This window comes from Teleopsis dalmanni, chromosome 2 (assembly GCF_002237135.1).
Source record: "Teleopsis dalmanni isolate 2A chromosome 2, ASM223713v2, whole genome shotgun sequence".
Taxonomy (NCBI): Eukaryota; Metazoa; Arthropoda; class Insecta; order Diptera; family Diopsidae; genus Teleopsis; species Teleopsis dalmanni.
In genome coordinates, this window is record NC_051847.1 from 12,490,177 (window position 1) to 12,504,159 (window position 13,983).

The 13,983-nt window shown below is 28.2% G+C and overlaps 2 protein-coding genes across 2 annotated transcripts; one reads left to right on the forward strand and one right to left on the reverse strand.

Annotated features, from left to right (window-relative positions):
• Positions 1–5: 5 nt before the first annotated feature.
• LOC119673947 (phosphatidylinositol 4,5-bisphosphate 5-phosphatase A-like) lies at positions 6–1,155 on the forward strand (the record flags this gene model as incomplete). Its single annotated transcript, XM_038085064.1, has 2 exons — positions 6–785; positions 845–1,155. Coding segments are annotated over 2 exons (789 nt in total), but the record flags the coding sequence as incomplete, so codon positions are not given.
• Positions 1,156–1,692: 537 nt separating this feature from the next.
• On the reverse strand, positions 1,693–3,914 carry LOC119683261 (inositol polyphosphate 5-phosphatase K-like). The gene is made up of 2 exons (XM_038096902.1): positions 3,128–3,914; positions 1,693–1,947 (listed from the first exon to the last, which is right to left on the reverse strand). Exons 1-2 carry the CDS (start codon positions 3,857–3,859, stop codon positions 1,933–1,935), a joined length of 747 nt encoding a protein of 248 aa, XP_037952830.1. The 5' UTR covers positions 3,860–3,914; the 3' UTR covers positions 1,693–1,932.
• Positions 3,915–13,983: the final 10,069 nt, after the last annotated feature.

A 13,983-nucleotide genomic window follows, 5' to 3' on the forward strand; every position in this document is an offset into this window, starting at 1 on the left:
GTGAACATTTTAACGATAAACAGTTTGCCAAAGTATCAACAGAACAATTGCAAGGAATTCTCATTATGATGTTTTCGCAAATACAGCATATTCCACATATAAAGGATATTGAAGTTGGAAGTACTAAGACTGGTTTTGGTGGCTTATGGGGTAACAAAGGTGCAGTTAGCATACGTATGAGTTTATATGGTACTGGTGTGGCATTTGTTGGTGCACATTTAGCAGCTCACGACAAAAAACTAAAAGAACGAATAGAAGATTATAATCAAATTATAAATAATCATCACTATGATACAAACAAATACAAAACGATATTTGATCACGATTTTGTTTTTTGGTTTGGTGATCTAAACTTTCGCATCGATGGTACTGACTCAGCCTGGGATATACGTACTTTAGTGGAAGCTCGCCAATTTGCTGAGCTACTTGAACGTGATCAATTAAATTTAGTGCGTAAAACTGGAAATGCTTTTGGCCGATTAGAAGAGCATACAATTGATTTTGCACCTACATTCAAATTTATTGAGGGTACATCGGATTACGATTTAAATCGTAGACCTGCATGGTGTGATCGCATTCTATATCGTGTTCAAGCTGATAAATATCCTAGCATTAAGTTGAGTCTCGACCAGCTATCATATAAATCACATCCTGAGTATACATTATCTGACCACAAACCAGTATCTGCCGAATTTCTCTATAAAATTGAAACCGAAACTCATACCGATGAAGACCTCCACATACTAACACATAGTGATGGAAATACCGAAACTCCATTAGCCAGTGTAATTATATTGACTACTGCATTTTTATACGCATTTATTTAAGTTTCTGTCTTCCATAGTTTTTTTAGTGTACAAAAAAACGAAAATTTATTAACTCAAGAACAAATCTGAAAGATTGGTGATAAGGTTGACGTCAAACGTTTAGTAGTCAGTATGTTAAAGAACTACCTCTCTCTGTATTTTGGGTCTTCACCTTCGTTTTGTTTTTTTTGTTAAAGTTAATTATTTTGTTTTGTCGAACGAAGGCAGTTTCTCAAAATCTTCTCAAGTTTTTAACACACAGTAATCTCACATAATTTATACTCCTTATTATTAACAAATTATATACACTTAAAACTGTATTAATATTCACTATATTGATTGTATAAGTTTGAACATTTTATATAATACTTATATCAGTAATGCAGATTAAAAATTTTTTGAAATTGCTAATTGAAATAATGTGTTTTTTACATGTATTAGAGACTCTCTTAATTACTTTATACTAGTATCAATAGATGATACGTACACAGTGTGATTTAAACATATTGCATAATAAAATATCATATATGAATATCCGTGACAAATTTATATAATATAATAATTCGTCTATTTGAATTATTTTTAGTACATGCATATTAATTACATAAATAATATAGACTTAGAAAACATATTGTTTATTAAACTCAGATGCTCAGTCAAATTAAGTAGAAAGCAATATATTATTACTATTGATATTTATTTTGTTTTAAAATTATACAAATTTTATCTTTATTTTATATAAATCTAAATAAATAAAATTAGTAAGAGTAGATATAAAAAATTGTTTACACTTGTTAAATATAATACCGAATAAATAAAATATTCACACAATTGCACACATATTTTTTATCTTTTGTTTTATATACAATCTTTTGTTGTAGTGTTAATTAAATTAAATAAAATAATATGTCGTGGTGGGGATCTCCTCATCTCCAAAATGTTTCGCTAATAATATATATATGCATACCTAACATTGATAAGCTTTGAAATGTCAATGAAGATCTTCAATTTTCTTAATCGTATCTTCCAATGGAAACAGGTGCAATAATTGAAGCATAATTCAGTGACAAGAGTGGTGCCGCTTCATTCTTGTTGAAATGGATTAATCATGCCGTAGAAGAAATATTCATAGTTCATCAATCTAGGAAATAAAAACAAGTTATTATGTGATATAGAGTATATCTTCTATATGTATGTTCTACTACTGTAATAGTTGGCTTTTTGCAATACAACTATTCTTTTATAATATGAATTGTTGCTAGAAATGTAATTGATATGTATGTATATATATATATATATATATATATATACAAAAGTTATATTTTTAAATTTTATGAATTAGAATTTCTCATCAGTAAATAATTATATCATTTTCACATTGAATATCATCAACATATTTAATCAATTCGTCCAGTTCGAGAGAGAGAGACATAAAATAATGAAATCGCAGACAGTGAATCTACAAAATATATAACTATATAAGGTAAAGAAATATATTAACACTTAAGTCAGTTTTAAAGTATTTTTAAGCATAAGTATTATTAATATTTCCATATTAGGCAAGAAAACATAGAAATCTTAATAGCCAATATATTGGCGTAATTCCGAGTAATGTCAGCTATTTTGAGGAAGATTGTTCTTTTCACTGTTACCGAAATATAATATGGTCTCGAAATATCGAGGTTTAGAATTATTAACTTTTACATTTATGTACTCACAAGAACTATATACAAATTTTACATTGATTACACAAACAACGGGTAAGCACAAATAGACACGTCGGATAGGTTTACAGTCCGATATCTCAAAACTTAAGCTATATTGATATATAATAGTGGTAAGAGTTGATATAAAAGCTGTCTGATGTAAAATAAAAACCTCTTCGGTCGGAAACCTTGTTGTCAGATATCGTGAGACTGCCTAGTATAGCTCTGGGCTGTTTGAAAATATATGAGGAATAACTTTTGACATCATCCAAAACCAATAAGTTTTAAACAAAAGATTTTTTACTTTTGTTTAGACGACGGAGTGTTGTTAATTCTATTAAAGTTTTAAAAAGGCAATGCACATATATTGTCTCAGATCAGAGTCGAACAGTAAAGAAGATGAGATTGATTACAGATTATATTAGAGATAATTAGTCTGCTTTATAATGACCTAGCTGTATATATATAACTTTTAATAAATAAGTTTATTTTTTTTTTTTGTATTAATATAATGCTCCTGAATTTGAATAATGTGGATGCTTTTAAGCATGTTATATTAAATAAATTTAATACACCCGTACTTATCATATATACTTATATATATCTCTACATTACCGGTCGTATATAATCGCCCTCAGCACTGAAATATTTGCATTTGCTAGTTCTTTCCATTTTATATAAGAATTCTGCTGAAACTGGCTTATGGTCAGATTGCACGTATTTCCAATGCGATCTGTATGATAATTGTTGCACTTTTAAAAAAGTTCCATAGGCTACGGGAAATCCGATACAACGTGCCTGCTTACCTAGCGCCCGGTGTAATATTCGATCGCACCAAGCTGGACGTCGCTTTCTGTTATAACTTTGAGTGCCAACTTTATATTTGAATGTTGGTGAAAATTCAGGACAAACTTCATTTAAACATTGAAATATTTTATTATGTTCTAATAATATGCGTAATTCGTCACGTTCCAGTAACTCATAAAGATTTTTATTTTTAACTTTATTAATTATGGACTCAGAATTATCTATGCCTTTAATTCGAAAGTTGAGATCACCGAGAATAGTGACTACGTCGTGATCAAATATATAATGAAGAGTTTTGTAGTTGTGATATAATAAAATTTTTGTAAACTGTTTGAGGCGTTTTCCCATCATACCATCGTGTGCTGCCAAATGCATATTGACGAATGTTACACTTCCATTATAGAGATTCATGCGTATACTTACAGCACCCTTGTTACCCCAAAACCCACCTAATCCAGTTCCAGTTTTCTGCGACTCCACATTATCGATGTATGGTAAATGTTCAGATTTCGCAAAAACATTAATTAGCAAACCTTGCATCAATCTTGAACATACCTTTTGGTAACCATAATCTTTTAAATATGTAATAAATGAATCTGTCCATGGATGATTTGTAAATAAACAACTTATTTGTTTTGCTACACTTGCTTGGACTTCTTGTTGTCCTATCACAAATATATCCGGCTCTTTTTTCGGACAATTTGATGTTCCATCAAGTGATAACAAGCTATCCAAATTTGTTTTCTCTGGCGAACTAGCACCTACATTCCATGTAAGTACATATATACATAACTCCTCAGGAGGTTGACCCATACCATAATCTTGAAGTAAGCGGCTAGCACAAATGCATAAGTATAAGTGCAAATATAAGTAAACGCTAAAATACATTTTTTAAATTTTTTATTTTTTATTTTATGACATATATTGCAGTGTTATATTATTTAATTTGTTTAAAAATATTTACAGTATAATTCTATACATCCATAATGAAGACTGCATGGTACAATGGAATTGTCGTGCTGTAGGAATTTATTAGGAGGTAAGTGCTTTTGATCTAATAATATATTAAAGATATAAATTAAATATTAAAATACAAAGAAAAATTTCTAATTTTTTTTAATGAAATTTCAATATTGATTAGTTTTAAATTATAACTTTTATATATATATATATTGTATTTAACGAAATATTATCGTATTTAATATTTATTAATTTATCAAATATAATTTGATATATAACTTCGGCACCTTGAATTCACAAGATCTTAGTAACTAGAAACGACATTACGTTTATGGTTATTAATAACGTAGAACGAGGTCGAGTAGTTACATTTTCTGTAGTTTATTCAGTTAAACAATGTGTGGGGTTAATCAAATAAGCACACGTACTAAGCTTCTAATATTTTACTCGAACGTCAAATCAATGTTGTATTACGGATGCGGAACGTGGAACAACTCGGTTCCTATTTAATTGCGCATCCATGTATTCATAAACAAATAATTAAGACAAATACTGAAAATATGGTGGTCCAAGTGCATATCCAATACTGATCTTCGTGAACGCTCGGTTCAAATACAAGCTGTCACTGAAATCAAAAGAAGAATTGACCACACGCTCAGGAAAGTAGTATCCTGCATAACAAAGCAATTTCTACGCTGGAATCTACAAGGTAGTCGCTGACCTAGAGCCCCAGCTCTATTTTATATGGAAAATGTTACGATATACGTAAAATAAAAGGAGTGGCCTATTTTAAACGTTAAGAGAATTCTATTTTTTAGCTGTGCAATGTGAAGAACTTAAAATTAATAAAAAAAAAATTCAAATGGTTATATATAAATGATTGGAATACAGTACAAAGATGGCCAGATAGCCTTTCTATATTTCTTTTTTATGTATTTATTTAACGAAATACATTCATAATAATATTTTATTTAACAAATACAATTAGAAAATATAAACATTTTTTTTTATAAAAATTTAGAATCAATATTTACATTTTATTTTAAATATATATAAATAGTTAATTAACTGATGTTAGGGCGCCTTTTTAAAATGGGATTCACCAAACTATGCAACAGTTTAGATAAATATACTTCGTGTAGCTTAAAATATGTTTATAATTAAATAGAATATAAGGGCATATTTCCCAAAGAAAAAAATATAAACAAAATTGTTTTTAATTTTTAACCTCTATTACTTTAAAATACCTGAACTGTGTTATTACCTTATTAAATAATTCACAAATCTTATACACATATATGTATATGTTCTTCATCATGCTTGATAATTTATTCTGATATAATAGCAAGTAAGCGATGTTTTCCTGTCTTTCTCTCTAATTTATTTTTGATGACTTATGAAGTGACACTTTCAGTTTGGTCATTAAAGATTAGATCTTTTAATTACGATGACTATTGAAAGCATAGCTAGCAATGAGTCACTGGAGTATTCTGATTGCGTTCAGCAGGTTTTCTTGATCCTTACTTTAACTGTAGTCGGAGACCGCTTTCAACTCATTGTTGAAATATTTCAAACGACTCTAATAGATAATTTCGCTTATATAGTTTTGTTAGTGGAATTGATTGATCATCGTTGATATAATATTAGCTTTCTAATTTTGATAATAAATTTTAACAAATTTTGGACAATTTTGATAATCTTTTATAGCTGTGAGTCCCCTTTTTGCTTTGTTATATAATATAATTGTAGTACACCTAACATTGTTGTTTTAAATTTTTTTCCGATTTTATTGTGACTGGCTATATATTTATTATTCGATTTTTTCGGTATTTAAGAAGAATTCACTCATTCATTCCTGATAGCTTGATACTTGATAGCGTGATACCTATTAAAACCCAAAAGTGTGTTTTAGTTGAGTTGTTTCTAATTGTTCTTTTGTTGAGATATATAAAGTGCTAGGATCTGTAATATTAAGTTCATTATCTTATATATACAAAACACTTTCATTACTTATTCTCTACATATTTACTAAAAATTTAATAGTGATAGGTCTATAACAAGTTTGTTAATAAAAAAAATAAAAAAATTTTTTATAAATTTATGAGTGGAAAAATTTACAATGTTTATTATCACACTCACCTTTTTTTTATAAATATTAAACTAATCTTGTGTGTTTAACGTTTAAGCTTAACGAAAAATTATTAAAATTTAGCCATCCATAAGTGGGGATTCACACAAGTAACGCTATTATCGTACAAATCAATATTTAGTACTAAAATGAAAGAACTTGAATTTTTAGATTTTCTTTATTTTTTTCAAATTACATTTATAAAAAATATATAAATATTTATATATGAAAGATATATGTTAGTTTCACATTAAAAAAAAAACAATTCGCAGATTTGAAGTTTTTGGTAATGACCAATTCCCGGAAAAAATTAATTTAAAAATGACTCGTATTTATTAGTATTCTGCGTGGCTGATATTCAAGATACAAGTGTATTTTATGCTAAAATGGTTTATATATTGTAGATTATCATAAAAGAGTTTGGTATCGAATCTATACTATTTTATAATATCAATAGATTTATTTAATCTACAATATCAAGGCCAGTGAAATATTATATATCATTAAAGCATAATCGTACAAAATGTTTCCATTTCATTTCAGATATAATTATTGGAGTCATTTATTCATAAACATATACTCGTATTATACGATGATGTCTCAATTCTTTCTGTGTGGTATAAAGACGGGATCGAGTCGTTAAATGCTCTAATCTCACCTATTTGGACTTAATAATTGGAGTCATTTATTCGTAAACATATACTCGTATTATACGATGATGTCTCAATTCTTTCTGTGTGGTATAAAGACGGGATCGAGTCGTTAAATGCTCTAATCTCACCTATTTGGACTTAATAATTGGAGTCATTTATTCGTAAACATATACTCGTATTATACGATGATGTCTCAATTCTTTCTGTGTGGTATAAATGCTCTAATCTCACCTATTTGGACTTAATAATTGGAGTCATTTATTCGTAAACATATACTCGTATTATACGATGATGTCTCAATTCTTTCTGTGTGGTATAAAGACGGGATCGAGTCGTTAAATGCTCTTATCTCACCTGTTTGGACTTAAAATGATTCCCTACGTCCTATATTTTCAATAAATAGTAGTTTCGTCATAATCTTCATATTATCAGTTCATCATCAGATGTTGAGTATTCATGCAAGTTTTGCAGTAATTCAAAGCAGGTGCCTAACATGTTTCTCGGTCTTTTTTCCGTCTCTGCAAAATCTGCAATTTCTATCAGAGAGGAATTACAATTTATTTAAGTGTTGGTTCAACTTCCTGTAAAAATTCATGTTATAATTATCAAATAATTTTTTATTATATTCTTTTATTCCTTATATTAATTTAGATTGTAAATACTTAAAAGCGATTCAGAATGTGATAAGCATGATGGAGTTTTTTCAGTGTTATCTTTTTTGTTTTTCTTTTTCTTTTATAATAAGTAGAGAAATGTTACTTTTTAGTAAGCCCAAGAAAGGTTCTGGGGCTACGTAATTGTCTTGGATTCCAATATGGCTCGTAGAACACATAAAATAGATACTTGAATCTAATCCATCACCTGTTTTGATGTTACTTGATGAGATTTAAGTGCCCTGATTGCTGCCTGGCTGTTTCTCAAGATAGTCATTCTTCCCGTGCCCTGATTGCTGCCTGGCTGTTTCTCGAGATGGCCATTCTTCGATTTCGATTTCGTGACAAATTTTCAGGACTACAACGATGTTTCTTTTTGACGATGTATAATTAGTTGATCAGTTATATTGCTGGTAATAATTAACAAAGGTCATAGGCTGTTTTGTTCCAAAACTTTATTGTATTTGATATATTACATAAGGAATTTACTAACAACTAAATTATCATATATTTCTCTACTCTTTTCTCTTTCTATATATTTGCTTCTGTAATATATTACGTTATACTTCTTCTTCACATTGAAAAATAATTTTGGTTTCTATATGCATAGTCTTCAAATATCTTATGCTGAAAAAAATTGAATACGGACTGTGGTTAAAAACAATATGCTCTATTACCAATTTTTAAGTTCCAGCGTTCAGAGATGCAAATTAAATAAATGCAAATTATAAATATGGGTACGATCCGAATTAGATCGATACTTTAAAAAAGTAAGAACTGATTTATTCTCAAAGGCAATAAGAAAGTTGCTTAATTTAGATCAGGGCTGTCCAAAACAATTAATATTATAGTATAGTTAGATTTAATAAAACGAAAGTGATCAAGTTTAGTACTACTTAACGCAAATTTTTTTAGTTGCTAATAGACGTTACGCACAATAAACTATTATTTTTGTGGACTTAGAAAGAACTTGTTCATTAAGTATAAAATCTAAAATCATAATTTAAGTAGATAAAATTTATAAATTTGTTTATGAATATTTAAAAAATGTATAAAACTTAACGCGAAAAGTTTTCCTCGTTTCAAATCAATGAAAATTCCCCTGCTTGGTCATTAAAAATTGCTTTGTTCAATGAAAGTTGATATGCATTTCTAAATAATTAAGGAAATAATTTGAAAATGACTTTTCTGTAAGTTAAATAAATGAAACTCAAATAGATAAATTGTAATATACATTTATTTGCATTATTGGAATAGGAATGCCATAGTTTGAGGAAATACAAACTATCATAATCAAAAGATGATTAATATATTAACAGACGAGTGCTCAAAGCCGATATAATCTTTTATTATCATATCTTAGATTAATAATACAATTAATGGGATTTTTTAGAATTTTTTTTATGATTATTATTAAGTTTATATAAACGCAAAATTTAATTTTTTACTATTTATTTTTAAAAATTAATTTTTTTCTTTATTTAAAGAAAACATTCATTTTGGAAGAAGAAAAATATAAAACTAATCAGATGAAGTTAAAATATAAATCTGTACAAATTCTAAACCTGGGATTTGCTATCCAACAAATTATATACGAATTATAAACTAATTAAATAAAAACTCGAATATTTGCTGAAATCATTGATGATGAATACTTGGCAATACCCGAAATAGCGTTAATCAAAGTTTTGTTGTTGTTTCTTCAGTACTGTTCGAACCTTTCTATAAATCGTTCTGTATTTTTTTAAAGATAGATAGATAGATTTGAAAGAAAAATTTGAATTTGAAAGAACAAAAACATGTAGGCGAATGTTGTGAAATAATTTTTGATCAATTGGTAGAATTTTTACGTCCAACTGATCTTGTCATATTGAAACTAATCCGATATACGGTATAGACTTTGTACATTAATATTGTTTACTATCAATCTCCAATCGGTCAGCCCAAACCCAGGCATTTTTTCCATTTTTTTTTTAAGTAGTGACTATATATAGGTGTTCTTTACGACTACTGCTCTGCACTTTTGAAACCGTAAAAAGGTGTTCCTTACGGCTTTTACTCCGCATTTTTATGGTGGTGGTTTGTATTTGGATTGGCTTGCCTTCACAGTGATAATGTTCTGATAAGAACATGAACTCCACTTCTCTCAATATTTAAATCAAGCACAAACTAACTTCCCTATTGGTAGGGAGTCTATTGCTGAATGCATTTCACTGGAAAGGAATTTCACTTAAATGTATAATAACTGAAATAGATATTAGTTTCCAAAATAATTGTTTCCAACAACAAGTTAGTTGATTGATGAATTTGTTTGTTATATATAAATCATATTTATTCTTAACTTTAATAAATCTTTTATTTAAGTGCAGAACACACGTAGGTTCATTTTCGAAAATTTCCCCTAGAAAAGTGTTGTCTAATATCTTTAATTAATAGTGTAAAAAGTTATTGTATTGCTCATTTAGGCTCATAAACTTGGAAGTAATTTAAATATTATATATAAATCATAATTAAAAATTTACTTATTTACGGTGCTTTTCTGTGATATATTTTATGTAATTCACGTTGAGTTAAAAGTAAATAAATGACTTTGACATACTCGTATATATGTAAGCTACTAGTGGAATAGATCAGCAAATTAAATTATTTATGTTTAATGGATTTGAATAGTTATTTGCTTCTTTGAATAACATAATGTGGATAAAAAATTTACCTTAGACTCCCTAGATACTCTAGGTATTTTACAGCTAATACCTAGACAATCAAATTATCTAATAGTTCAGCAGATCGTAATTGCTCTTGATAATTAAGTTAACTTAATAGCTTAAAATCTTTTTCAACTGTTTTTGGGATAACTTTGGATAATTTTTGTACATTATAGTAACAGCGCTTTATATATTCGGGTAAACATCAATATTATGTTGAAGCTGTTTTGAGCTAGTACACTTAAGCACTTATAATCTTTTTTAACTTATGGTTTCCTCAAAACCCCTCTCTACACCTTGACTAGATTATTGTTTATCACTTTATCAGACTAAGCAATAATTGACCTCAAATCTGCATACCTCCCCGAGGAGTCTGTAACCATTCTGAGATTTGATAACGCGGTGTTGGTAAGTCTGTCAGATTTCGCAAATAATTTCAGGGCTCTATCCTTTATGTATTTTTTGATGGGATCAATTTTGATGTCCCTGAGGATGTCATTCCTCCTAATGTACCATGGAACTTTCAGAGCCAGGTTTTGTGTAATTTCTAGCTGGTGAATAGTAGTGTTTCAGGCTTTGCTAAACGCTACACATCAAAATATACTATATTTGGTATAGGATATTCTGAAACATAAATAAATAAAATATTCCTATATATAACACAATTATATTAGCTTTTTAAGTTAGCTGATGACATAAGTTATAATATAAATAAATTTACAATATTATAAGTCCGTTCGAGATGTGATATACAAAGTAGGATTAATGATCAAGCTGCTCAACTGACCTCAATGTCCAGTATCTCTGTTATTAACTTGATTTCTTATATTAATTTTGTTTTCGTATATTGTATACTTCTTCGCCATCGAGTATTTCCAATATTTCCAATATTTCCTCGTATATCAAGATGAAATGCGTAGGTTCTATATTTCAACCGTTTCCTTATTTTATTATCTGTCTATGCTTCTAATGAGTAAGGTTTTAAAGGTGTTGACTCTTTCTTAAAATGATTTGAATTTGTTATCTTTGGTCCTAGATATATGAACTAGAGGAGGAGCTGTATGAGTTTGTTGTAAAGCAGTTAGCATTTTTGGGATTCTTTGGAGAGTTGAATGATTTCGTATTGTACACATATGGCTGCATATTGGAAAATAAGGTCATAGGGTAATACATATAGTTGTTTCAGTTAATTGCAATAGTTTTTAAATTTAAAACATCAAAAATGTTTTTTTTTTGTTTTTCTTGCTGATTCTAGAGATTTTATTTAGAATGTTTTGACCTTTTACTTATAATTTAAAGTGTTTTGTATTAATTTGTTAATTGTTTTAATTAATATTGATTTTTATTTTGTAAAGTACAATTTTATTACTCATCACGTCAGAAAAACCAGTTAAATCTTAAATTATTATAAGAGTCGAGAGGAAGTACCTATAAATTTCAACTAAAAATATTTCTTATATCAAGCTTATTGATTAATCTGCCTTATAAAAATTTAAGAAGTGGTTAACATTTTCCACTTTTACAGTATAATACTAAATACTTTATATCACATTTATGTGAAATTTATGATATATAAAGTAATTTATATACATATGCATTTTGATATACTATATATAGTACTATGTCTGGGTGAACATTTCAAACTATTACTTTAGCAATACAGTTATTTTTGTATTTAAAATCACATTATAATCATATCGTATAGCAAGTAGTTTAACATTATAGTTTAACAATTATATGGGTGAGATTTTGAAACAGTTGGAGCCAACGAGCGATTTTTGGGCTAATGTTGCCGTATATATAGTGCGTTATATTTTATACACATACTATTAAATTCCATCACTTTCAGTCATTTCTTATAGGATGAAGTAGTTTTGGAGAGATTATAGCTGAAGTAGTTGTGCTTAAAGTAAAATTAACTGAAATAGTTTTAACTGAAGTAGTTCTGGTTCAAGTAGATTTAGTTGAAGTAGATGTCACTAAAGAAGTTTTGGCTGAAGTCGTTCTGGCTGCTGTAGAGAAGATAAGTAACTTGTCACACATTTATCTCTCTCAAGACGAAGTTAATATAAGAGCAATTTTCGCTCAACTTACTTACTAGTCAACCCTCGAATGTATTTTAGTTTCAATAAATGTAAACACCCATAAAATTATAGTGAATTATGTATATTCATAAAACAAAAATACAATTTTAAAGAGTATATCTATGAAACTACATATTTATGTTCCTGTCTACCGTCAACAACGTCTATCTGGTACACATATGTATATAAATAAATATTACTACAATATTTACGAATGCTTATAGTATTTCCTACGTCTGCGTTTTGCGGTTGGTCTTAAGTCTGATAAACGAATCAGTAGTATTAATGAATGAAATCGAAAACATTTAGTTGAGTGAAGTGTTAAACGTTCTATCCGTCGGAATTATTAATTTCCATAAAACAGCAGAAACACAATACTCGCATGTAAATGCGATAAACTTATTAATATACACGTCATATGTGACTGTTATACGAGTATTAATGTTCTTAAAATGATTTAATAAACAAATTTTTTGAAATTAAAATGTTAAGTTGCATTTACAGATACAGTGTTCCCATATGCATGTACTCTGCCATATATATACCATACATTTAATTAAATATATTTATATATTTTGGATTTGGTGAATACCGGTTGCTTCGTGTTGATTATTTTACTTTTTATTATTTTATTTCTTTTAAACAAAATCTTAAAAACAAGAAAGTTCGGTTAAACTCGTTCTGTACATACATATTTTAAAATTAAATATTTATTTATATTTTAGAAAATATTCCAAAGCACATCTGTATTTATTTTTATTGATTAATGTTTGAACTGCGAAAAGTTCATAAACATTTTATCGGATATGATCGGTACATTTGTTGTTAAAGGCATAATTCATTTTTATTATTGCGTTAAAAAAAATAACCAAAAATATATTTATCAAAATTTAGTTTATATTTGATTTCTTTCATATTAAAAAATTCACTCCAGCCAATTTATTATTTTCTTTATACTCTAAAAATATTCATATAAAAGTTTTCAACAGCAATTTTCAATCCTACTGGCACTTTTATTCGCCAATAATTATTTTGCATATTCATTGCTAACATTGATATTAGTATACGTATTATTTTATTCATGCCTTTCCATTTCTATATCTTTGAGATTTGAGGTTTAGTCGGGGACTGCTATATCTAACGAGCACAGAAGCATAAATTGCAACAGTGCAAAAGCAAAAACTATGTGCAAAAAACAATAAAACTAACCTAATTAACGATACTCCAATATTTTGTCAGTCTGACACTTCATGCTTTATCTTTTAAAGGAAATGGTTAGAAATTTTAAACAATCACTTTTGTTGTATATTATATTGAATATATTGCCTTGATCAATCTGTATTACAATATCAGAAGTTGTCCTTGAGTAAATTTTTAAGGAACCACAGAATTGCACGAAGCTTTTGAGGAATACATTAACTAGTCTGCGAGAAGGGTGGGACTCTGCAGAAACCCTTCAACTATCAAACAGTAAAAATGCC

Excerpts from the sequence above, each read along its gene's own strand:
- LOC119683261 (XM_038096902.1), bottom strand. The coding sequence starts at position 3,859 with ATGCAAGGTTTGCTAATTAATGTTTTTGCGAAATCTGAACATTTACCA.